Raw genomic sequence first — 23,033 nt, forward strand, 5'->3', positions numbered from 1 at the left:
TAAGTATACTGTATGGTTGGTAATTTAAAGATCATCCAACCGTGATTATTGTTCTAAGAATTCGTCGAGGACGTTTTCAGCCATATAACCGAATTGAAGAAAGTTGCAAATGGGGCAGTCTAAACAGCACTACGAAACATGAAAAGACGATAGTTTTGTTACCTATGCCAACGTCTTTTGCAACAGCAAGATATATAGTATAGTGTGAGACAACTGGAACCAGAATTGGCCCGTGACTAAATCTAAATCCCAATTCCAGGCTATTTTTCCTTAATTGTTATTACTACTATCTCATTAACGTTCAAAATACGACCTATCTATCATTCAATGCCGTCTGATATATTTGTCTGCACCGGTCATGCCCGAGTCGGCCGCCAACGCTGGATGAATGTTGGGACTTGTGCGTCCATGACAACCCCTGGATAATACATACATGTACAATAATAAAACTCCGCCGAGTAAGCGCTTCTATGAAAGCCTCTCTTGATTTTCTTCGACAGAGATTTAAATACAGGGCATACGTGTCAACGCTTGCAAGTGAGGGTTGGCTCGACAAATCAACACCAACATCCCCCGTCGCCGCCACTGAGAGCGGAGGAGGACTCCACGAGAAGAAAAAAAGAAAAAAAGAATTGCGCGTATCAGTGACATGGAAATACAGCCAGGGCGAGTCATGAAAGGATCTCTGAGCAGCTATTTTCTCTCGCCCTTTAGCAATCTAGGTGCTGTTGTTGGTCGTTTCCCACGAAACCTCAAGCTTGAACATGAGTATTTCTGAGCCACCCCACTTCTAGGCTGCCAACCGAGAGAAGGACGACAAAAAAAAAAAAAAACCAAAAAAAACCACGCCGCCCTTGGGCATCAAACCTCGGAAACCAACCAAGCCGTCTGGTTCGCTGCCACTTCATACATGGCACCAGCTGGTTCCGGCACGCCCCTCCTTCCCTCGGGCTGGACATGCTTGTGAACCTGCTTCCAGCTCTCTTGATATCCTGCCATTTTCGGTATGTACCCAGCAATACGTGGGTGTTTGATTGCCTCGCCTCCGCCGTGGGCATCAGATTTAATCTGCATTTAATCTGCATAGGGCGCATCAGGACACTGCGCCAGGCAGCATAGAGGCGCGGGGATCGAGGCGGACGCCGGGCCCCCTATCGCGTCTTAATGACTATTTCAATTATTGCCTAAAACAGCCAGCCACCCCCACAATTCGCAAACACGAGTGCCTAACTAAGGTCACTACTTCTAGAGCTCTGGACTTGTAGTTCCTAGTCATTCCAGCGCGTAAAAAGGGCCGCAATCCTTTCGGGTCAGCCCAAATATGCGGTACCCGAAATCAATCGAGGCACGGAGCAACTAGGCGAACTCGGCGCGGCCCTACAATGTTTTTTTTTTCCTTCCCCACTACACCTTTGTTCCTTTCGGGTCAGACCCTTTGTTCACTCTTGGACGGCGTTCGGGAATGTACCAAAAAGCAAAGTGATCCTTCATCGGCAAGGTCAGTAACTGTGCACGGCATCATTTTTCCTTGGTAAGAGGGGCGCGGTATCAAACATAGTAGTAACTTGACCACATGTCGCCCGAATGGGAGAGGCACCTTTGCTCTCATGTTTTCAACTTGGCGATGCATTTCAGCCTCACCCAAGCTTTTGGTCCTCGCTCCCTTTTTAATTCCCGAGGCTGCATCCTAAAGACATTTCTGCCGCACAGCAAATGATGCCATTCGTAGGCCGCCCCCAGTTGACTCCCCAAGTCGGCTCTTAATCCTCTAGGGCCTTCTGAATTCTTCACAAACCCTCACACGAGACTATCTAAATTGCGCCTCTTTCGCAACCTTCACAGCCTAGTTTAGTCTACTTCGGAAACGGCCTTGCACTAAACCACAACGGTGCGAAGCAAGAAAGGGGAAGCTTACCGCGGACAAAGCTCAGTTGGAAAAAGCACCACGAAGAAACCGATCTTACCATTACTGGAATGCTTCCCTTACTTTACTTTGCCCCCTTCACTATCAGGGTTGGGTGTTTTCTTTGGTAAGTCACAATGGGGAAACCCCAGAAAGGAAAGAAACGGAGAAATCCCATTGACAAGGAAAATAGTAGTCATCTCGGAACCCTGACTGCATCTGATCGCTGTGAGATTATAAGTGTCAAATTTAGACCCCACCATCTTCTTTTCTCTATACCTTTTGGGTACCTGTTGAGAAATCAAACGCTGTACAATAATATTATTACTTCACTATACTTTTTTTACCTGTTGTGCCCACCACCGCCCACACCCAACCATCATCCATATCCCGATTGTAGGTACTCCACCACACCACTAACGAAAACTCCCACCCATCCCATCCATGCCAGATCCCAGCCAACCTTTTTGAACAAAAAAAGAGCTTGGCAGATTACTATTTTTGGGGGTGTGCATTATGGCCCGTTGCACGATTGGCTGCTTAGCGCAGCAGACGCGACTGCTCTAGAACTAGTTCTAGAATAGTGTTCATGCTGGAGCCACAAGGCTGACTTCTGCGTGCCACCACCAAAAACAGCCCCAGCCTGTCCTAATCCTATCTCACACAAAACAGAGCCTCGGTGACGACGACTTATTGAAAAGAACACTGCAGAGGATAGACGAGAAAAGAGAAAGGAGAACCCAGTTAGATCTCTTCTTGCACCCTTTTTAGTTCTAAATTTGTCCTGCAAGCATGGGACTGGTTAAGAAGATGGTGTTCGGATGTTGTGCAAAGGAGAAAGAAATAGAGTGTGAAAAAAGGGTGGTCAACAAGCTTGCTAGTGTCCAAAAAAGTTCAGAACTTTCTTCAGGAGTTACAACCATATACTTTTCCCAAGTTACCGCCGCAGTAATGCCGGCAATGAAAAACAAAAGAATGACTGACCTTTCAGGGACCCGGCCCAAGCCTCTTCCTGTAGCTTAATGATCCCTCGGGGGGGTGGCTCACCCAGCGAAGAAAGTCCCAAAGTTGTCATTTAAATCTTTACGTGCTACACCCCCCTTCTTTACGGGAGTGAAACATGGTAAGAAGAAAGCCCAATAGGTTGCGGGTAGCATCCCCCGCAGATAGGAGCACAAAATCGGACCCCGGAGGATCCTCCCGGCTGGTGTGGGAAGAGCCTGTGCCTTGTTTTCCCTAGCTATCCCACGTGGTGAATGGAATAGGATTTGGGGGGGGGGAGGCCCCCAAAACAATCAATATGACACATCGGTAATAACACTAGGAATTACTCACTTGCACAGGAAGACACGATGCAATTCTTTTGTAGTATTCTAATTAGGATGTAGATTTGGTCCAGCAAGGCTAGCGATGGACGGATACATTGACAGATGCCCTCCAGGTCCCCGGATGTCGTCCCGCGGAGAAGCTCCGCCCTAGAACCGGCTATGAGCAGATTCTTGCGCTGGTCGCCGTCCAGCCGTAAGTCCTCTGGGCGTGGCATATGCAATATAGTCGAGACCCAAATAAAAAATAAACCGGCAGCAGAGGAATGCACTGCAAATGCATGAGAAGAAGTGGTCCAGACCTGAGTTTCTAATAGTGCAATTGCTGCCATTCCTCTGCTGGGCCAGGCCTGAGTTGCCTCTGTCCTGGCCCGCGGCTCTGCCGGCCGGCCTCACAAACCAGTGTAAGGGTAGTGTGTATATGGAGAAAAAAAAGTTACAACCTCCTGGGATATCGAGCAGAAAAGCATCCTGGCTTTCGCTCATCGAGACAAAGAGTGCCGAGAAGAAAGGGCGATAAAATGAACAAGACGACATGAAAACAAGAAGACCAAACCCTCAAAACAAAAAGTCATCAATCGCTGGACCAGCGCGAAAACACCAAACCTCGCTGCCAGTCTTTCCCGTACCCAAACGCCTGGTATATCCTTTCCCGCTCAAACAAATGCAATGTCAAAAGGTAGTGGGTGAAACAACATGTTGTGAAAAGAAAAAAAGAAAACAAAAAGAGAAAGAAAGAAAATAACCACCAAGACCATTGACTCAAAGGACATTGCGAAACTGGTTTTTGCAAAAGATCAGACCGAAGCCGCATCGAGGACGTAAAAAGTATTTGTAGATGCGCCGTCATCGTATAATCGTGATCGTTCGCTTGGCGTGTCACTTCGTGTATTCCGGAAACCATGAAATCGTACTCTTAATGCTGGTGACAATGGTGTGTATTAGCTATGGTGTTGTATTGCTGGTGAAAATTGCCGCTAGTCGCTATGCTCGCTTTGCCGAAAGTGTGAAAAGAAATTCTATGGGTATGTGTTGATCGAAAAAAAGGCTGGATACGGTCCAATGAGAGACCATTTTGAGAAGCTGCAAGACCGGATCTTGGTGGTGCGTAGTGTGTTGATCTCTGGGAAGAGAAGGGAAAGCTGCTCAGTCAACAGAAGCCGTGTGTTTTCGCTTGTCGACTCGCATCGTTTCCCCTTTTTTTGCCGATTCTCTCGGTTGTTGTTCTGCGTCTTCGAGAATGGACTGGCTACCTCCTGGAAGGGCGTAAAGCGGCTCTCCACAAAAGTCGACCCTGATCAGCCTCGGTGCAGCATGTTGTGGACTCTATGCGCTTCTATGAAGGCGCAGATGCTGGCAGACGTTGACGATGCCGTGCCAGAAGAAGCGAGAGCTGCGACATGGGTCTGTTCACGGAAATGGATATCGCGGGGAGAGAATATAGGTAGCTGATCCAATGCCCCAGCTCAAAAGGTGCCAAGGAGGGGTAGCCCGGAGAACAGCCCATCACCGAAGACAACACTGTTCACCTGTACCGGCTCGAGGAGCTCTTGGTTGTTGATTGGTTACTGTAGTATCCCGAGTCGGAATACCTGTCGTCCCCAGAGTATGAGGTGCTGTAGTGACCTTGTGAATGGACGGCGCAGGCATAACCAACATAAATAGTTCTCTGCTGGATGCTATGGCCACGGCGGCCATAACTCGAGCATCGATCTACAGCATGTTGGTAATACAAGCATCGGCACGATGAGTACAACTCAGTTAACTGGTAACACATGTCGTCTGGATATCTTGAAAGAACCGTGAATGAAAGAAAAGAATGAAAGCTAATGGGTGCGTGCGTTGGACGCGGTAGAAATAGCAAGGCTGTTGCACCAGCAGCAGGCAGGTATGCAGGCAAAAGCAGGCAAGCTTGGCGTGCGTGTATGTGTCGTATAAGAAAGAAATAATAAAAAAGCCCAAGGCAGCAGCAGCAGCAGCAGCAGCAGGAGCAAGGCGGACCAGGGTGCGAGGTTGATATGTGGCACCAAAGGTTCAATATGCACCGAAAGTCCAAGTCAAACTGAATATGGCACCGCTGTGATGAAAGGTGGCGCTGGGCAGATTGGGGGCCGGAAGGAGACGGATGCCTCGGGTCTTGGTGGATGGGTGTCTTTTTTGCTCTGAGGATAGGAGAAAAGAAGCGAATTGGCTATCAACTGATATGCAAAGGGAACCTAGTCTAAAGGCGTTTTTAGGGAAATCGATATAAAACGAGGGCGGTGGCAGTCAAAGGAAACAAAGGGATGCCTGAACGGCTAGAATGCCAAGGGGGAAAATGGTAAGAAAAGAAGAGAATGCAACGGCGATGACTGTTTTTGTTCAAGATGAACAGAAAGGGAACGAGAGGGGATCACGAGGTCGAAAGGTGGAAGGCATGGTGCCTTTCTATACCCTGTCCACTTAGACTACTTAGTCCAAGGGCCTCGCAAGCCATCGAATGGTGGTGCAGTGCAATGCAGCGCAGTACCTCCATCGTTTGGCAGAATTGGCAGTGAGCTTGGTATGCCGTGCAGTGCTGAGCTAGGTTCGATGTGTGAGCATCGTCATCGGCACAGCACATGCGACCAGACAGAGATCTAAGGCAGCAGCAGCAGCAGCCTCGATACCACGCCAGTGGGACAGTATTCCACACCACACCCATCGCCCGCCAACGGGCCAGTAACATAGAGAGCGACCATGCAGACTAATGCAGGACTTCTGCAGGAGCCGGGCTCAAAAGATGCAGGGAGGGTATTGAAAAAAGAACAATCGCTTCATGGGAGAAAGCTGCATGTGCAGACCCTTGCAAACGGGCGCAGTGGAGGTGTCTGCTTTTGGAGTAGGAAGAAGGTAGGTGAGAGGTCAAGCTCGCGAGCTCGACAGGAGAGTAAGAGAGCTTGAGAGGTAAAAGATGACAGAAGACTTGATGGCTGCGTGGGGCGGTGGGCTTGGTGGGGTCAAATGGTGCTAGTAGTAATACGGTACTTATGGGTACGGACTAGAACTAATTGCCCTGGCGGGTGTCCATTTTGAAAGAGGTGAGAGTGGAGGACGGCGGAACACAAGAAACAGCCGCGAAAGGAGGGGCGTGGCTGAAAAAAAAAAAAAAAAAAAAAAAAAACTCGGACCAATTCCTAGCCGCTCCAAAGGTACTGACAGCATGTGGCAGTCAGACATGTTTCTCTTCTGGCAGATGCTTTCTGGCAGATGCCTTCTGCCTGGTTTGCGCGGCACGTGCATGGCGAAACATTTTATCGTTCATTGACGAACAAGCGCGCAACGACAACGGTTTTGTTCATTTGCTAATTAATTAGCTCTTGACCTTCAATAGTCTATTATCGTTCCTTGCCATTATCGCTCGCCAACATGTTTATGATTGGACTGTTGGCCCACATTCCCCAGAACCCAAGATCGATTCATGTTGCAAATGGTCGTCGAAAGGTGGCAAAACGATCAACAGTAACCCGGGACAGGATCCATCTGCCACACACCTTGATTGGGACGGTTCCACGAGGCAGTACATCTGAACTGCTCGGGCTGTAGGGCTGACTGCAAACTGCAAGAGGAGTGTGATTGAATCATGTGATTATGTAGCTTGGAGGGCGTGCACCAATTTTGACAGATCTGTCCTGCTGTGCAGATGATTTCCGTGGTGGTAGCACACAGCAGGTACGCGCGCAGCGCAAGGCTCAATTCACAAAGGACAAATGCCTGATTTGGATCCGAAAAATCCCTACAAGAGCAACAAGGCATCGAACAGAGGCCACTTTCGTTTCAATCACCCATTCTGGTAAGTATGAATCATAGCATATTCCGCAGAAAGTCCGAGACTCCATACCATCACATCATCATGCCAACACTCAATTGCAAAAAGAAACAAAAACATCCACAAATCTAATCTTGGTCGCAGGTTGGGTCCGCTAGCTGTCAGCTCTCCACTCGACGGGAGAAATAGAAGTTGGGACGAACGCTTATGCCATGGCAGCCCATGCACACCCATCTGACTAAGTTCCTGATCTACTGACTGCGTCCCGTCAGTCGCATAGCACCCACCGCCTGTAACCAGACGTTTGGTATTCTCTTTTGTTTTCTTATTTACTGTAGTACTAGTCTGCAATCCCGCTTGCTGGCACATGGCTAATACACGCAGCACAGCCAGAGCCGCCGGCTGTCAGCCACACCTTCCCAAAACAAGCGCGAGGCCTCTGAACACAAGTCATGGCGCCGCTGACAGGCCAGCTTAGCACATGCTGCTTGCGCCTGGCCGATAAAGAACAAGCCCACACGCGGATTTAGTGTTATGGCTGTGCATACACCGTCAGTGAACCCAAAATGTCCAACCCTGGCCCGTTTCTGTACATAGTAAGTAGTACGAGTACAGTATCATCGATTGTGCTTGGCAAAAGCTGGGTAGCCACATGGGAACTTGAGAAGAGAATAAACGACCCGCCGGTTGGGTCTTTACATGATGCTACTTTTGTTGCATTATTGGCCGCTGTACGCAAAAAGCCCAGACAATTCCCGCGTTACGTAGGTACGTAAGGTAGGTACCTTGTCAATTGGAGGTCTTGCAGGTGCCGGTAAAGTGGAGTGATGTGGCTGCTACCCTTTCCCCCCTGCTCGCTTGCCCAACCCACCCACCATTTTTCTACTTCGCGACCCTATCCTGTCCTGCAGTGCGTCAGATCTCCATAACATATGCGTCTGTGTCTTCTTTCTAAAAATGCCTTGTTTATCGATCCAACAGAGATTTGACTTTCAGCTCTAAAATCAGGTCATGCCAAATCAGTTAGTTTTTGCCGAATATTACAACCTAGATTTGACCGCTGACGCGACATTCAAAAAGCATCACTTTTGACACCTGTCGACTTCTCGACTGCATCGTCTCAAGGTGATCTTCTTATATTTGTCATAGGTACCGACCGATTTTAACGATTACCCAGGCAGTCACGATTCGATATCTGGCCAAGCTGGCCTCCACCTACCAGTCCGGTGGTTGCACAGCAGCAAGCAGGCAAGCAAGCCAAACAGCTATCGACAATTTGCCCTGCTTGCATCGCTGCGTCGGGGTGGATCGGATCGGGAAACCGACCAATGGTGCTGACCTCCACCAGACCAAAATAAACGGGAACCGGGAAACCTTCCAATCAGCGACGGTCCCAAGCCTAGGCCGTCAGTCAACCGGCAGCCAAGGTACTGTACGTAGTGCATACCATTTTGTCGAAGCCAGTCAACCGGGGAATTTTTCCTTCGAGAAGAGTGAGAAGAGAGACATGCATTGCATGGGCTGTCTCAGCTGCTTCTCCATGTCTGCCGGGGTTCCAGGGTTTTGGGAATCTGCAATGTCGTAGTGTTGCGCATCACAGTGGAGTACATTGTTTTATTGTGTTCTCTTTTTGTTCATGAAGCATCTTGCCATTGCCCATTCAGAGATTTACAGCAAAAGTTTTAGAATGGCAGCCGATCTTCAAATCACAAATAATTACTTACTGTCACAAATAGTTGCTGTCCACCTGACGAGAATCATATCCAGACAAACCACATAATGAAAGCCAACCCTCTCAAAGGCATTTATGGCAACAAGATCGACACTTTTACGGGTCAGGCCGTCTGCTGTGTTCTTTCTCTGAGGACCCTTATCCGTAGTGGTGGCAAGATGACCTTTTGTGGTTGTCTTTTTCTGACTAGATAACGAGGTACCTATTGATGATCTATAGTAGTAGAGCTTCCATTTAGGTGACGTTTAGATGCTTCATTCTGTAGAGGAACTCTGCTTTTTTTTTTTTTTCTTGAACGGGAATAGTACCACTTAACTGCGCCTCACTCTCACTACCTACCTTGCTTGCTTGCTACTTACTCACACCTTTCTGATACCACCAAGAAAAGTATACAAAAGAGGACGTCAGCGAACTAGGTGTAAATGGGGACCCACAACGGGAACGCCGCGGTGGGGTGTGGGTGGTGATGGTGATCACTCACCGTTATTTATATTTATTATTTCATCTTTTTATTTTATTTTATTCGAAGTATATCTCTTTTGCGGGGTCTCGGAGAAGATGCCGAGGGTCATGGCATGACGATATAATTCTCGGTCGCAGGATAAGGCGCACCCCGAAAAAGTCACGAGTATTGTCTTTTCGCGCTTCCGTCATCCACCTCGGTCCGGCACCCGCCCGCCCCAGGCAGCAACTACTCCGTATGCATTGCTCTTGTGCCGCAATCTCTAAAGAGGCGAAAATCTTATCGCCTGGAAGTATTAAAATGCTTGAGGACATAAGATATTCTGAGAAATAATAGGTAGGAATAAGAAAGGCTCAAGAAAAAAAAAAAGGTAAAACAGCCAATAACAAAAATACGGGAACTGCCGGTACACAGAGACCTTATGATGAGTCCAGGCAGCCCAGAAAGCCGAACATCATACGCCACCCGGCGATTGACTTTTGGTATCGTACAAGAAAAGGCCGGGAAGAAAAGGAAATAAAATGTCGACGAAAAGAAAATGAAGTAAGACATAAACCCGGAACAATAAGCGCGCAGAAGAACGGGCTTCAGCCAAGGTTGCGACCGGGTGTCCCGCCGATGCGCGGCAGTAATCTACGTACTATAACAAAAAAAAAAAAAAAAAAAAAAGAAGAAAGAAAATCAGGGAGCCCCCACAAGGCAACAGCAAGCAAGCAGCAAGCTGTCCCGTGTTTGACACATCTGTTCCCGATGGCTGGGCCTCCGCAATGCGCAAACTTCCCCTCACCTGCTTGCCTGCCTGTTGCTACACGACGGTTGCAGGTGTTGCCTCCCGAAATCGTACCTGCATAGATGGGAGTCAATATGACTGCTTTACCCCCCTCGCCGGTGCGCATATGTACCGTGGATAAGCTCGATTACTATTCGGGACTGATATTTTTCTCCCTCACACCAGGCAGTCAAGGTTTTCTGGCCCGTCGTCATCAGGCTGCAGCGCGTAGGGCTGAACTTCTTTATGTGCTTGCTTACGGCGCAAAAAATTGAATTCTTTCTTTTAGTATGATGAGCTAAACAATGAGGGTTCAAACATCCTCTCTTCTATCTCTCCATATGCTCACACCTCCATCCAGCATCGTCGTTGTTTTTCATCGCAGTCATTTCGTCCAGCCCCCAATGCAGGCACATTTTTGCAGCTAACAAAAGGCCCCGGGGAACCGGCCGTATACTACAACCCGCCTGATTGCGCACGGTATGATTGGTAAAAACAAGTCCCTTTCTTTGTCCCATGTCTAGTTGCAGTGTGCTTTTCATGCACGTGGTTATCTTCCTCTTCGCTTTTTTTGTCATGTAACTTCTTGGGAATGATAGTTTGTACAGCCAAAAAAATAATGGTAAGCTCGTTTCTCTCGACTTTCTCCTCTGCAAACAACATAACTGTATGGGCGAGAGCTCTTTCTTTTCAGATCCAAATAAAAAAAAAACGACTGGAGGAGAAGTTTGCAATTGTGAAAGACCCGCGCTCAGCGTCTCCATCAACATCATACAAGACTAGAAATTGGCCTAAAGAGGGTATCGTTTCGTCTGAAGACTTGTTGGCCGCAGTTGGGGGAAAATGAAAAGGCGATTTCAAATGTTAAGTTTTTGGGTGACCGTTCGGTCAATTAACCCAAGTGATTAGAAAATAAGATATCAAAAGTGTTGGTAGTATACGCAAGAACGCGAAAGAAAGCCATTGTTCCTCATATACATCATTGTCATGATTCGAAACCTGTTATGCGGGTTCCGTCATCGAAATCATGGCCCGGCCTCGCTTGGCATGCTACGCCCGGCGATTCATCGCGGCCGTAGCCCCCGCGGCTGCCAGGTCTTGTTTGGCACTAGCGGAGCGACCAGCAGCCCTTGGGAGGTTGCTCGAGCCCATCATCAAGGTCCCAGTTCCCGTACTGACACGTTTTGTCGCAGCTGAAACGGTGCTAGCTGTTGACATATTCGACGCGCGCCGCGAACCAGCCGTGATCATTTTTTGCGGGCTAGCTCGCGCAAAGTTGCTGCCAGTCTTGAGTCCTGCACCTCCAGGGGGCTCAGGTAGAGGCCTTGGGGTGGATATGGTGTTGTGTCGCTTGATAGGGGATCCATCACGGGCAGTAATTCGTGGGAGGGGAGCAGAAGCCTTGATGCCTGATATGAATTCGTGACGGATAGCCTCTTCAGGTTTCATACGACGGTCTGGGTCCCAGCGCAAGCATCTGGCCAGGAAATCGAGGAAAGCCTCATCATCGCACTTCAGGACCTGTTGGAGAGTTTTCGACGAGGGACGACGCCTGCGGCCCTTTGAAGACACTGTCAAGCGGGGCTTGCCCATTGAATCGAAAAAGAGCTTTTTGCGAGTACTCTTCTCAATGAGGTGCTTTTCGGGAGGTCCAAAAACTTCCATAATGCAAGCAAGTTGTTCCTGTTCGTTCTCACCAGGGAAGATCGGTACTCCGGTGTAAAGCTCGGCCAGAATACAGCCCAAGCTCCACATGTCAATGGGCATGCCGTATGTCATTCCCAGGATGACTTCAGGTGAGCGATAGAATCTTGATTGGATGTAGGTGTATACCTTCTCGTTTTCGAAACAACTGGAACCAAAGTCAATGACCTTGATTTCGGAATGGAGTGGGTGGTGAAGGAGGATGTTTTCCGGCTTGAGATCGCAGTGAATAACCCGGTGCTGCTTCAAGAGGCTCAAAGAGCTCAGCATTTGCTTAGTGAATCGCCGGATGAGCTTCAGCGAGAAGCCACGGAACGCATTCGCCTTGATGAATTCGTAGAGGTTCATATCCAGCAGCTCAGTCGAGATACACAGATGGCCGCGGAAGTAGAAACTGTGCGTGAAGTTGACCATGCTGTGTTTGTTCTTGGGGTCCTATAAGAGGTAGAGGTTGTGTTAGAACAGTTTTTAAGCCGGCAGAATGATTTCACATCACTTACCCATTCACGCAGCTTCTGCAAGATATTGACCTCGACTAAAGCCTGTTGGTGGAATCTCTTCTTGTTCCGGATTATCTTGACGGCGACGAGCACGCCAGTCTTGTGATCAATGCAGCGCACGACCTGTCCAAAGCTGCCCTTACCCAAAACGTCAATGATCTCGTACCTGTATGCCAGGTGATCACCGGGCACAATGGAGTAGTCTCCCCTCTCGTCATCATATCCAAAGTTGGGAATGGACGACTTGAGATCACCCACAACCTTGGCAGCGTTCTGAGTGCCGCAGAAGTAGATATCGTTGTAATCCACAATCTCACCGCGCTCATAGATGTTCAGCATGGCAATCCTGATGGCATCCTGCGGACTCACACGCTCCTTGGGACTAGCCCTCTTTCGCAGCGCATCCAACGTCTTGGCAGCCAGTTCAGTCTCCTTTCGTCGCGACCCAAACTTCCTCATCTCCTCCTCAGCAATGAGATCGTCCTTGTCCAAATCCGCAGTCCAAACATCCTGGCGGCGGTTCGTGTTTGGTGCTGCCCTCGGCTTGAGAATCTTTTGCATCACTGAAGAACTGTGAGACAACGGCGGGCGGTCCGAGGTGTTACTCTGGCCAGACTCATTCTTGGACCCCCAGATGTCACTGCGCACACGATCTTGCGCGACAATTGCGTTGAGACTTGAGGCGGAACTCTTGCGTCGCCGAGATTCAAGATAGCTCGAGTTACCGTTTGCCTTGGACGAAGAACTTGGGCTCGGTGGCTTCTTTGCCAGCTGATTCATAGTCGAAGAGGCTGGAAGGCGTGGCGGCGGCATGCTTTCGGTCGCGTGTTGATCAAAAGGCTTATCTCCACCGGCTAGAATGCTCGCCTTTGATGCGCTACGCTTCCAGGATAAGCTGAGCTTTCGCCTGAGCGAGCTCATCGAAGATGGGGTCGGTGGCTCATCGGGGCTTGACAGTGGGCCAGGAGATTTCGGTGCACGGGGCTTGCTTGCTGCGGGTTCACGAGGCCCAGACGGGCGCTGTTGTGTGATAGTCGTCCCTACACTGACATCGGCACCGTTGCTGAAACCGTTGCCAGTCTTGGTTCTTCTTTGCTGCGTGAACGCTCCCGAACCCTCCAACCCACCTTTGGGAAGTGATGAAGACAGATACGGGGACACGGATGGCTTCTGTGCCGGCTGTCGAACATTTATAGCCTTGATAGAGTCTGTCGAGTTCGTGTCAATTGCCTGTCCCGGACTCTCTGTCCGGATATTGTAAATGGAGCTGCTACTCCTGAGATTTGCTCCTTCTGCCTTATCAGCATGTCGATGCCTCGAGAAAAATGAGCTCTTCGACGCGGTCATGGGCGTGGTGGGGGTTTTTGAGTTTCGTCGGTTCGGTGGAGGAGTCGCGCTGAGGCTCTGAGCTGAGCCCTGCTCTTGGAGAGCTGCGATCTTTGCCGCTGTAGGTGTACTCAAGGGACCAAGGGTGAGCGGTGGTAACCGCAGAGGCTGAAGGTTTTTCTTGGATTGCGAAACATTGCCCTTCTTGTCCAAATCCAGAGTAATGTTCTGGTGGCTAACCTTTCGAATACTACTTTTTCTCGACACCTTTCCAGGCTGCTCCAAGGATGGATAAGTCGACAAACTCGCCGTCGAGGTGCTGTGGATGCTGCTACTGTCAAAAACGAGGGTAGACTTTCGCTTATCCAAGAACGAGCACTCGGCTGGCGAGTCCTTGGGTGATTCATAGGCCTTGGGGATCGCAGGAACAGGAGGTACATCTTCCTCGTCCTCTTGGTTAGCCTGGTTGTGAACGCTCAATGCCTTTGGCGCGGGTAACCTGGATGTGCCATTTTGGGCAGGCCGTTGCATAGAGCCTGTAGACGTCCGTACGGTGTTGAAGCTGTTAACTGAGTTGATGGATAGACCAGAGCTATATGACTTTCGATTTGGATCTGGAGTAGTTCGAGATGAAGAGGGTGTCGAAGTCTTGCGCGGAAGCATGGACGGTGAACGGGAACTAGCACGCGCATCCGCCACAGTAGCCTGAACAGTTGGGACCTGTGGTGTGCTGGTTGGTGGCGCCTTTAGGGACATACGCTTCATGCGTCGAGAATCAGTTGGGCTGATGGTCCGAGCTCCCAACCCGGTCGCCACGACGCCAGGTATAACTGACTGCCGTTTCGCAGAGTTCTGCCCTGGAAATCGCGGAGATCGAGGCATCGTGCCACCGACCGGAAAGTGCTCGGAGCCGATGCTGGTGTCGGGGGACAGGGTAGCCTGGCTGACCCTCGGTGGAGGCCCGACAGATTTGGCTTTAGAGGCTCTTGAACTTGTTGAACTGCGCGTGGGATCTCCGAAAATCAACCTAGCCCCCTCATCAATAGAAGATCTTCCGGCTGAAGGCATGTTTCTCTCCATGCTCGTCGTCAAACTAGGACGACGACGTGCCGTGTTCCGTGCTCCATACTCAGACTCTAACACTCCGGGACCAACCGACTTTCGAGGTGGTTTGGCAATGTTGCTGTTCGAGACTGGCGGGTAGTGGCTTTGTCGTCGTGCTCGCATAGCAGCTGGGGCTGTTGGAGCTCCTTCGATAGAGGGGCCACTGGCAAGAGAACCCGTCGACGCAGAGGTGGGCATCGCGAACGATCGAGTGCTTGCATTACTAGGCCGCCTGGGGATGGACCCGGCCGTCCCAATTCGTGTCGAGGTCTGCACTTGGGGTTGAGTCTGGGACATGGCGACGCGTGTACTGCTGCCATACTGCGTTATGTTGTTCTTCTCGGGAATCGTAGAGGCCATTCCGTGAGCTTCGAGGATGCTACCCTGACCCGTGGGCGACGGGAATTGGGTTAGCTTGAAGTCGGTGGATGCGGACTCCAAACTGCTCTGCAAATCATCGAAGTTTACGGAAGGCAGGAAATCGAAGGATGTTGGTGTGTTCTCATTTACTTCGTCGCTCGGTGGTTGCACGCCATTCCTCCCAAAGGAAAACAAGGAATGGTTGTTGGAGGACGACGCGCTGAGCATCGGAGAATCGGAGGTGTCTCGCGACAGCGAGTGGTCGGTAACGGGACTTTGGCTCGTTCTTCCTCTGTTCCTGATGATCGCAATCGAGGAAGGTGTATATGTTAGAAGATGGAACACTCAATCGTTCACTTCATTCGAGGTGTTGCCATGGATTCGAGATGGCAGATGGGGTCGTTGCAGGGATAGCAAGGGGGTGGCTTCGATGGGGATTGGCAGAGACACTAATTAAGGGCCACGGAAGACTTGCCGTACCTCGTCGGGGACTGTTCTGCTGGATGCCAACCAGCTGGAGCCGAAGAATCCCTCACCATAGGAGAAACTCAAAAAGGCCGTTGAATTGAATATGCTATTTCGGGCAGGTTGCGACTCGTCCCGGTCAATGAGCAATCGAGGGAGGCGGGTGACATCCAACTCAATTGTGGTGCTGCTACTGCTGCTGTATGTACTGTACTGTATTTACCGGTAGCTTGCGGGCGGGCCGTTGTGTGGGTGTGCCTGGCCTTTAGCAACCAACGAGGACAGGCGACTCAGTCCAGTCAAGGATCTGAGAAGTGACCGGAGTACTACCTCATATTCCAAAGCACCAAAGATGAGGGGAGCAAGACCGTCGATGGTCGCGGCTACAGTACTGGTTAGCTGTATCTGAGTATGTGCTTATTCCTTCCGGTCGGGTCGGGTAGCCGTATGTGCGGTGTATCTTTGTAATGACATGGACCGGACAGTGCAAAGAGTTGGGGAATAATAGTTGTGTCTGTTTTTCTTTTCGTTTTTTTTTTTTTCCTTGTCGTGCTCCCTGGATCGCGGGACTTGCAGATTTTAGATTGGGGATAATCTGACACCTACCGCAGAGGGTCCGGGCAATGTGGAGCACCTCTCGGGGCTCAAGCTGTCACTCGCTACCCAGCCATCCACCGCCCACTGTCATTTTGCAACGCCGCCCCTGACAACACTTAATCCCTGTATGTTTTGGCATTTGGTCCGCAATGGGCAAATCGATGTGGACTTGCTCATTCAACCGCATTGGAGGAAAATAATAATAAAATAAAACAAAACCACCATCTTGCCCGGACAACAGGATACTACGCGTCTCTCTACTGTTTGTTGCTTACCTTGCTGGTACCGTGAATCCTGACCACTGGTCTGGAGGTACTTCGATCAACACATGGGGCCATCCCAATTGACGGCTTAGACAACCTTACTCCATGCTGGGAAAGGTCTTGGACCCAATTGACTCGAGTGCAGCAACTCAGAAGGTGGCTGTTTGTTCAAAGTTCAACCTGAGCTCAGCTCAAAGCAGTACTAGCGTCTGACAGACTTAAGGTCCTAGGTAGGTACCTAGGTAATACGGGGTACCGTCCCAAAATGATTGAGCACTCAACTCACTCATTCACCGCTCCAGTTCTCGCCACAGCCAAGCATACGGTACATTCGAAATGCATTGAATGTGACTTGCTTTTCCATACTACGTTTTCTGCTATTTGCTTTCAAGTGTCCACTTTCATTTCTTATTCCAACCACTCCCAGAAGCTCCCGGCGTTTTCTCACGCTCGTTGTTGCATGCCAAACCTCTTTATTCTCCAAAGTGTCTGCACCTACAATGCAAGTAACACGCGAGATGTGGCTTACAAGGTCTCGATATTTATGGTTACCCGCGTAAAAAAAAACTTACAAAAAAAAAAAAAAAAAAAAAAACTTCCGCAAGGTCATGCAGTAATGCCGATGCTGTTGCAAACGTCTCCCAATATGCCCGTCCAAGTAATTAAGGAATAAGAAAATAGTCACGCACATCGAACCGCAGGTAGCACAGCCGTTCTAGTGATACAAAATGGGCATGCGTTCGTGCATGACCTACTGTCAACGTTCTCATCCGCGACGCTTGCACACATAAATGTGGACTGTGTACGGTAAGGCAGGGCCCCGATCACTCAGAGCCTCCGTGCGTGCATGAGCAGCCCCTTCTCATGGAGGCTGCTTTCTTGAACCAGGACGCAAAAGCATCACGGGCAACAGCCACCATCCGCAACCGATACCTTACTAATCGTGCCCTGGTCGCTTCTGCGTGTTCCTGCAGGTCACTCCGATACGCAACGATAGCACGCTAGCAAACCTATAACCGCTGCTAGCAAGTGAGAATAAGTTCATCTCGAGGCAATCCAGCCTCTTTAACCTTATATGCCATCTAGTTCCAGTCAATTGGCGCAGGTTATTGTGGCCAACTCGCGGAGGCGAGGTGTGGTAACTCAAAGCAACCGTAAAGGTGAATTTTTGCATTACCCCTAAGCCGTAGAATACGGGGTGAAAGTGATAATGAAAAAACGAACAATGTCAAGCCCTATACATGTCCTTTTTGACCATGATTCATGTGTCGACTCTCGTAAACGTGTTTATCAAGGGTCAGGGTATGCCTAACGGCCATCCCTGGCTGAATATCATCGCATGTACGTTGTAGGACGACTATCTGGATCAGTCTATGACCTGGCGTGGCTGGGCTTTTGCACTAAATGCGCAAGGTTGTACGGAGTCCGGAAGATTATTGTTTCGGAGGTGCAGGCGTCAACGCTCTTTGTGGATTGTGACAAAAGTAAGTTACTGTAGAGTAGTAATCTTCAGCAAACGTTGATGTGTACCGTAAAAATCTGGAAGTGCAACAGGCATGGATGCAATTTGCTTTTTGTTTTTGGGTTTTTTATTCAGTTTTGCATGTTTTAGCTGGCGATCTGTTGGCCGACCGTGGATGGGGTTTTGTGACAAAAGCTAGACTAATTGGGAAGCGTCTACCTAGGATAGCATGTGACGAACGTGGCAACGTCATCAGAGAAAGCGCCAACTGATCGCCCCAACCTCGGAACTGTTTCCCCAACCAGCAACTCGCCCAGACAAAAACAAATTGTAAAATCGTATCGACAGTAGCATCACTCATGATTTTGAAATTATAGTCGACCTTCTAGGCGTTTTGTGAAACCGGAATTTTATTCAGTTCATTTCGAAAGTTGGGTTGACAGGGTGTTCACCTTCCAAACGACCAACCTTGGATGGCTGGTCAGGATCACCTCTCGAAACAAACAGTTATCCGAGATGGACGAATTATCCTCACACGTTCTTACTCAAACCAACCCCAGCACCCCTGCGACGAGTGCAGCCGACTATCGGGACGATGAGGTGTTGGAGGGGGGTGATGGCAGCCCCAACAAGGACAAGAAACGGAGGAGCCTCCGGAATTTCTTGAAGGGCGGTGCAGATATGCAGGATAAGCTTCTGGAGAAGTACGCCGATACCGATCAGCCTGAGATACTGCAATTAGCACCATCTATACTTCACTAAGTGCTGATACTGAAATGGCCTACAGATTACTCCAGCAGATCATTCCCAGTGACCTGGACTCCGCTGGCGGAGGTCTCAGCTTTACCGGTGATGGGTCACCATATTCGAGGCCGGCGTTCAGCCTGCCGACCATGTCTTACAACTTCCGCCGCTTCAACACTCGCATCGGCGTCGTTTTCAAAGGACAAATCAAATTGGAGCGTCTTGTCACGTGGCGTCACCCAACTCGCACCCTTTCCTTCCTGGCAGTATACACGCTTGTTTGCCTAGATCCCTACCTCCTTTCCGTCCTCCCTATGGTATTACTCCTTACCGCCGTCCTTGTCCCAAGCTTCATTGCCCGCCATCCAGACCCACCATCGGCCGGCTCCGCTCCAGGTCTGGCATCGGGCGGCGGCGTGAGCGGCACCGGCGCCAATGCCGCCAGTGTCCACGCCGACGATGCGGCCCGAACCAGGAGCTACTCTTCCAAGCAGCACACCACGTACAACCCACGCGGGCCACCCGTAGCGCCGGCCCGCACTGTCAAGCCCGTCAAGGAGCTGTCCCGTGACTTCTTCCGAAACCTTGGCCATCTGCAAAACACCATGGCCGACTTCGTCACTGCCCACGATGCCATCGTGGAGACTATGGTGCCCGCCACCAACTTCAGCGATGAGGCTCGGTCGTCTGCCCTCTTTGTGGCTCTGTTCTTTGCCTCCGCCGTCATGTCCATTGCCGCCCATCTTCTTCCTTGGCGTCTGCTGCTGCTCGTTGGCGGCTGGGCGGCCCTCATCTCGGGTCACCCTGCCGTTCACCGTCGCGCCGCTGCCTATGCCGCCCGTGGCCGGCCCAAGACGGAGATGACTCGCGCCAAGACTCTACTCGAGCGCTTTGTCGACGCCGACATCATACTCGACCAGGCGCCCGAGACCAGGGAGGTGGAGATCTTTGAGCTGCAACGTCGCAACTCCGGGGACGCGGACGAGTGGGAGCCCTGGAAGTTCAGCCCGACGCCGTACGACCCAATGTCACCGTCCCGTCTCGGCGGAGGGAATCCGCCGCAGGGCGCGCGCTACTTTGAGGACGTCCTGCCTCCCGAGGGCTGGGAATGGAGCGAGAAGAAGTGGGCGCTGGATCTCTTTAGCAGGGAGTGGGTCGAGGAAGGCATCATCACCGGAGTCGAGGTCGAGACGGAGGGTGAGAGGTGGGTGTATGACATGTACAACGAGAACGAGGGGGTCACTGGGGTGGTGGAGCAGCCTATCTCCTCATCTGACATGGCTCGCAAGGGGAAAGGGCACACTAGGACCATGACTCCGTCCACCGTGAGCTGGGAGGAGGGATTTGAAGGGGTGGGCAAACGTGGCGAATGGAGGCGTCGTAGATGGACGCGGTTGGTTAGGAGGAAGAAGTTTGCCGGTACTGCGTGAGATGAATGATAATGATGATGTTGGCCTAAGGAAACGAACAAATGTTTTATATACGTATCTTGACAGTTTTGGCAGACATATACTGTGCCGGTGTTTGATTTGACTTGCAAGTGGCCATTTGGCGGTCAGGTTTTGTATTCATCAGCAGTATGTCACATCTTTCCAATTATAATACAAGGCCAAATCTGCAGCTGAGCTCGGTCTAGAATACGGGTATGGCTGCCGTTTGTATGCCGGTCAACACGTGTAGATCTAGCTGCTATCAAACCTTCCTCGTCTCAAGTGACTTTCGCCGCAAATGGCCCAAAAAAGGGTTGTGTCACAAGCATGAATATTCCATTCTTGTCAAGTTGAAGTCTTATTTCTCCAAGACAATGACGCAAACGACAAAATGCTTGACGCCTCACACTATTACTTGTGCATCAAGAGTGTCTTTCCGACCACTACTCTCACGTCCTTGACAGTAAGAAAGTCATGTGCTTTGATCCCTTGACGCCTTGTTCTTATTTAAGAAAATGCCAGCTCGGAATACTCATTGGTATTGGGTATAGATTTGTGGCAAAAACCCCATACCGACCCAAATAGAACACGATAAAAAAACAGTTACATCATAAAACATCGCCTTGACAGGCTCCAGCCGCTTTGGTATCTACAACATGCCGTCCTCAAAATGGGCATGTACCCCTCCCAAATCCGAACAGATTTTCTAGGCCGGAAGTTTCTAGCTGGGTTTCTTCTTTCATTATTCTTCGTACATGCGCACGGTAGCATGTAAGCCCGTCAAAATGCCCAAGATCCCCAGGTAGCTCTCAGTTCACTCGACAACCATCTTGTCCAAGAGCTTGTGTATGCCGCTGCACTTGCCCCTCCCCGCGTCCAGCTCATCCGTGACCTTGCGGGCGCGCTCAATCAGCACCGTCAGTACCTTCTTGGTGTACTCGAAGCTGCCCGTCTTCTCCATGTATGATACGGCGTAGTTCTTGACCCCTTCATCGGTGGTCTTTTGCTTGAGTATGTTGAGCAGCTGCAGGTTGGCCGGGTTGGAGCGGATGCTGTGGATTACGGGGAACGAGAACTTGCCCTCGGTCAGATCCTCGCACATGCCCTTGTTGTTGCTGTACTCGCGCGAAAAGAGGTTTTGGTAGTCGTCACGGATCTGGAAGATGAGGCCGATGAGGTTGGCAAGCGGGATGCAGTCGGTGGGGAAGGCCGACTCGGCCTGCATGAGCTTGATGCCCAACCGGAACAGACCGCCCGTCTTGTTTCCGACCATCTCGAGGTAGTCATCCTCGGTCGGACACGTGAGGGTGTCACGCCAAAACAGGTCCATGCCCTGGCCGCGGTGCAGGTGAATGAGCTCCTCTGCAAATATACTGACGGCCTCTGGGTTGCTCAGCTTCTTGAGCTCCTGCAGCGCGGCGAAGTAAATGTAGTTTGCGCTGTTGATGGTCTGAGGCACGCCGAATATGCTGTGTGCGACGGGGAGCCCCCTCCGCAGGGACGAATTATCCTCGACGTCGTCGACCAGCAGCGACGCCGTGTGCAGCATCCCCACGACGTGCGTGATGAGCTCGAGGCTCTCGGACGGCACCTCGAGCCAGGCATTAAAGGCCATGATGATCTGCGTCCTAAAGTCCTTGCCAGGCTGGCCGAGCAGGTAGTCAAAGGGCCCGCATACTACCTTCTCCTTGTCCTCGGACCACGTCTTCTTGGTCGTCGTAAAGTTGAAGTCTTCTGTGGCGTAGCGGTTCGCGTCGAAGCGCGTCGGCGCTTGGGTCTGGTGGTTGAGCATGTGGGGATCTGCGTCGACGGGCGGGGTGTTCGAGGTGGCTTTGCGCATGCGCCGGGTTGTCGCGGGCGCGGCGGCGGTAGCGCTTGCTATGCTGGCCTGTTGCTGCTTCAAGCTCTGAGCTATCCAGTCGCCTTCGGGGACGGGCCTCAAGGCCGGCTTTGAGGGAGCAATGTGGTTTGAATGGATGCCGCTGGAGGAAGTTCGGGGAGGAATGACGTTTGGTGACTGGAGGAAGGTGTTGGGTGAGATGGAGGAAAGCATGGTTGGCACTATGTCATTTGCGTTTTTCTTCTTCTTGCTGAAAGTCCCGTTTTTTTTTCAGCCCTGCTGAAAAGGGGGCGCTGTAGTGATTTTTCTTTGGCTGAACAGTTACTGCAGCAAGATTTCTTTCGCGCACTTTTAGGAAGCACAACGTACTTTGTTTGGTGCACGGCGTCAGGTTGATGAATCGCCAAATGTTCCAGAACGCGATTTTTCCGAGTGGAGAATTAACATGTCAAATATCTACCTTACCTACGGTACACGAGGCAGACAGAAGAACACGAGAACCGAGACTGCCAATAAACTGATTCTTGCTTGGCAGTTTCTGGCTGTTGCCTGATATTAATACGCGGTCCATTACCCTGGGCCTCAAAAAACAACCATTGAACGGCTGATTGCCTGATGACACCCGAACTGTGACGTATGCACAAAAGGCTGCATGGTCAAGGAGGGGATCACGAGCGACAAGCTGGGCGATTCGCTCTAAACAGTGGTACCCATGGAGTTCATGGCGGGGGCTTGTCTGTAGGGCCAAAGGGCGGGGGTTCGCCTGACTCGGCCCGCTGTAAGAGTTGTACTGTTCGTGTGGCGAAATCGCCAGAGGCGGTTGTTGGCGATACGGGCTCGAAAAAGAACACGACAGACTAACCAACAGTGGGCATGAATAGACAACTTGTGCTCAAAACTCCCACTCATGATCGTTTTTGTGCAAGTATCTACGGAATAGGAAATCGTACAGTCGAAACTGGAATTTCGGCCAGGTACGATTATAGTGTACTGTAACTACCTCCGTACTTCCAGAAAAAGCAAATAGATGGGCCTAGCCAGATCTGACTAGCCATTCGAACTTAAATGCAGTACAGGCGTCGTTAGGAGGCAACTCAAAATAATTTGATTTGAAATGATTAAGGTGGCTCTTTGCACGTTTCCATCTGATATCCGTATCCGGATATGGACAAAGTTTCCGTCGAAGAGGAGGGGAGAACATGCCCGAATCAGCCCAGAGCTTCCAGATGCAGCCCACATTCCCGTGTTTTGGTCTGGTG

General features: G+C 50.5%; 7 protein-coding genes across 7 annotated transcripts; 3 read left to right on the forward strand and 4 right to left on the reverse strand.

Annotated features, from left to right (window-relative positions):
- Positions 1-718: 718 nt before the first annotated feature.
- MGG_17375 (uncharacterized protein) lies at positions 719-1,074 on the reverse strand (the record flags this gene model as incomplete). Its single annotated transcript, XM_003718188.1, has 2 exons — positions 719-790; positions 868-1,074. The coding sequence occupies 2 exons, from the start codon at positions 1,072-1,074 to the stop codon at positions 719-721; spliced, it is 279 nt and encodes a 92-aa protein (XP_003718236.1).
- Positions 1,075-4,753: 3,679 nt separating this feature from the next.
- MGG_17376 (uncharacterized protein) lies at positions 4,754-5,005 on the reverse strand (the record flags this gene model as incomplete). The annotated part of the gene is made up of 1 exon (XM_003718189.1): positions 4,754-5,005. One exon carries the CDS (start codon positions 5,003-5,005, stop codon positions 4,754-4,756), a length of 252 nt encoding a protein of 83 aa, XP_003718237.1.
- A 540-nt stretch (positions 5,006-5,545) lies between these two features.
- On the forward strand, positions 5,546-7,216 carry MGG_17377 (uncharacterized protein; the record flags this gene model as incomplete). The annotated part of the gene is made up of 5 exons (XM_003718190.1): positions 5,546-5,548; positions 5,974-6,099; positions 6,419-6,470; positions 6,890-7,039; positions 7,160-7,216. 5 exons carry the CDS (start codon positions 5,546-5,548, stop codon positions 7,171-7,173), a joined length of 345 nt encoding a protein of 114 aa, XP_003718238.1. The 3' UTR covers positions 7,174-7,216.
- A 61-nt stretch (positions 7,217-7,277) lies between these two features.
- MGG_17378 (uncharacterized protein) lies at positions 7,278-8,766 on the forward strand (the record flags this gene model as incomplete). Its single annotated transcript, XM_003718191.1, has 5 exons — positions 7,278-7,322; positions 7,405-7,611; positions 7,764-7,783; positions 8,165-8,447; positions 8,752-8,766. Exons 2-5 carry the CDS (start codon positions 7,582-7,584, stop codon positions 8,764-8,766), a joined length of 348 nt encoding a protein of 115 aa, XP_003718239.1. The 5' UTR covers positions 7,278-7,322; positions 7,405-7,581.
- A 1,417-nt stretch (positions 8,767-10,183) lies between these two features.
- On the reverse strand, positions 10,184-15,986 carry MGG_00760 (CMGC/DYRK/DYRK2 protein kinase). The gene is made up of 3 exons (XM_003718192.1): positions 15,454-15,986; positions 12,184-15,271; positions 10,184-12,118 (listed from the first exon to the last, which is right to left on the reverse strand). The coding sequence occupies exons 1-3, from the start codon at positions 15,510-15,512 to the stop codon at positions 11,030-11,032; spliced, it is 4,236 nt and encodes a 1,411-aa protein (XP_003718240.1). The 5' UTR covers positions 15,513-15,986; the 3' UTR covers positions 10,184-11,029.
- A 2,020-nt stretch (positions 15,987-18,006) lies between these two features.
- Positions 18,007-20,185, forward strand: MGG_00759 (peroxin 24). The gene is made up of 2 exons (XM_003718193.1): positions 18,007-18,464; positions 18,548-20,185. The coding sequence occupies exons 1-2, from the start codon at positions 18,277-18,279 to the stop codon at positions 19,932-19,934; spliced, it is 1,575 nt and encodes a 524-aa protein (XP_003718241.1). The 5' UTR covers positions 18,007-18,276; the 3' UTR covers positions 19,935-20,185.
- MGG_00758 (geranylgeranyl pyrophosphate synthase) lies at positions 19,989-22,316 on the reverse strand. The gene has a single exon (XM_003718194.1). The coding sequence runs from the start codon at positions 21,985-21,987 to the stop codon at positions 20,749-20,751; it is 1,239 nt and encodes a 412-aa protein (XP_003718242.1). The 5' UTR covers positions 21,988-22,316; the 3' UTR covers positions 19,989-20,748.
- Between the last annotated feature and the right edge of the window lie 717 nt (positions 22,317-23,033).

The sequence above is a fragment of the Pyricularia oryzae genome, chromosome 5, assembly GCF_000002495.2.
Source record: "Pyricularia oryzae 70-15 chromosome 5, whole genome shotgun sequence".
Taxonomy (NCBI): Eukaryota; Fungi; Ascomycota; class Sordariomycetes; order Magnaporthales; family Pyriculariaceae; genus Pyricularia; species Pyricularia oryzae.

What these genes read in the sequence shown, in the direction of transcription:
- MGG_00760 (XM_003718192.1), bottom strand. Translation starts at nt 15,512, where the DNA reads ATGGTGAGGGATTCTTCGGCTCCAGCTGGTTGGCATCCAGCAGAACAG. An exon ending in GCAGAACAGTCCCCGACGAG is followed by an intron (nt 15,272 to 15,453) that starts GTACGGCAAGTC and finishes TGCGATCATCAG; the next exon opens with GAACAGAGGAAGAACGAGCC. An exon ending in TGCAGAAGCTGCGTGAATGG is followed by an intron (nt 12,119 to 12,183) that starts GTAAGTGATGTG and finishes TACCTCTTATAG; the next exon opens with GACCCCAAGAACAAACACAG.
- MGG_00759 (XM_003718193.1), top strand. Translation starts at nt 18,277, where the DNA reads ATGGACGAATTATCCTCACACGTTCTTACTCAAACCAACCCCAGCACC. An exon ending in CAGGATAAGCTTCTGGAGAA is followed by an intron (nt 18,465 to 18,547) that starts GTACGCCGATAC and finishes AATGGCCTACAG; the next exon opens with ATTACTCCAGCAGATCATTC.
- MGG_00758 (XM_003718194.1), bottom strand. Translation starts at nt 21,987, where the DNA reads ATGCTTTCCTCCATCTCACCCAACACCTTCCTCCAGTCACCAAACGTC.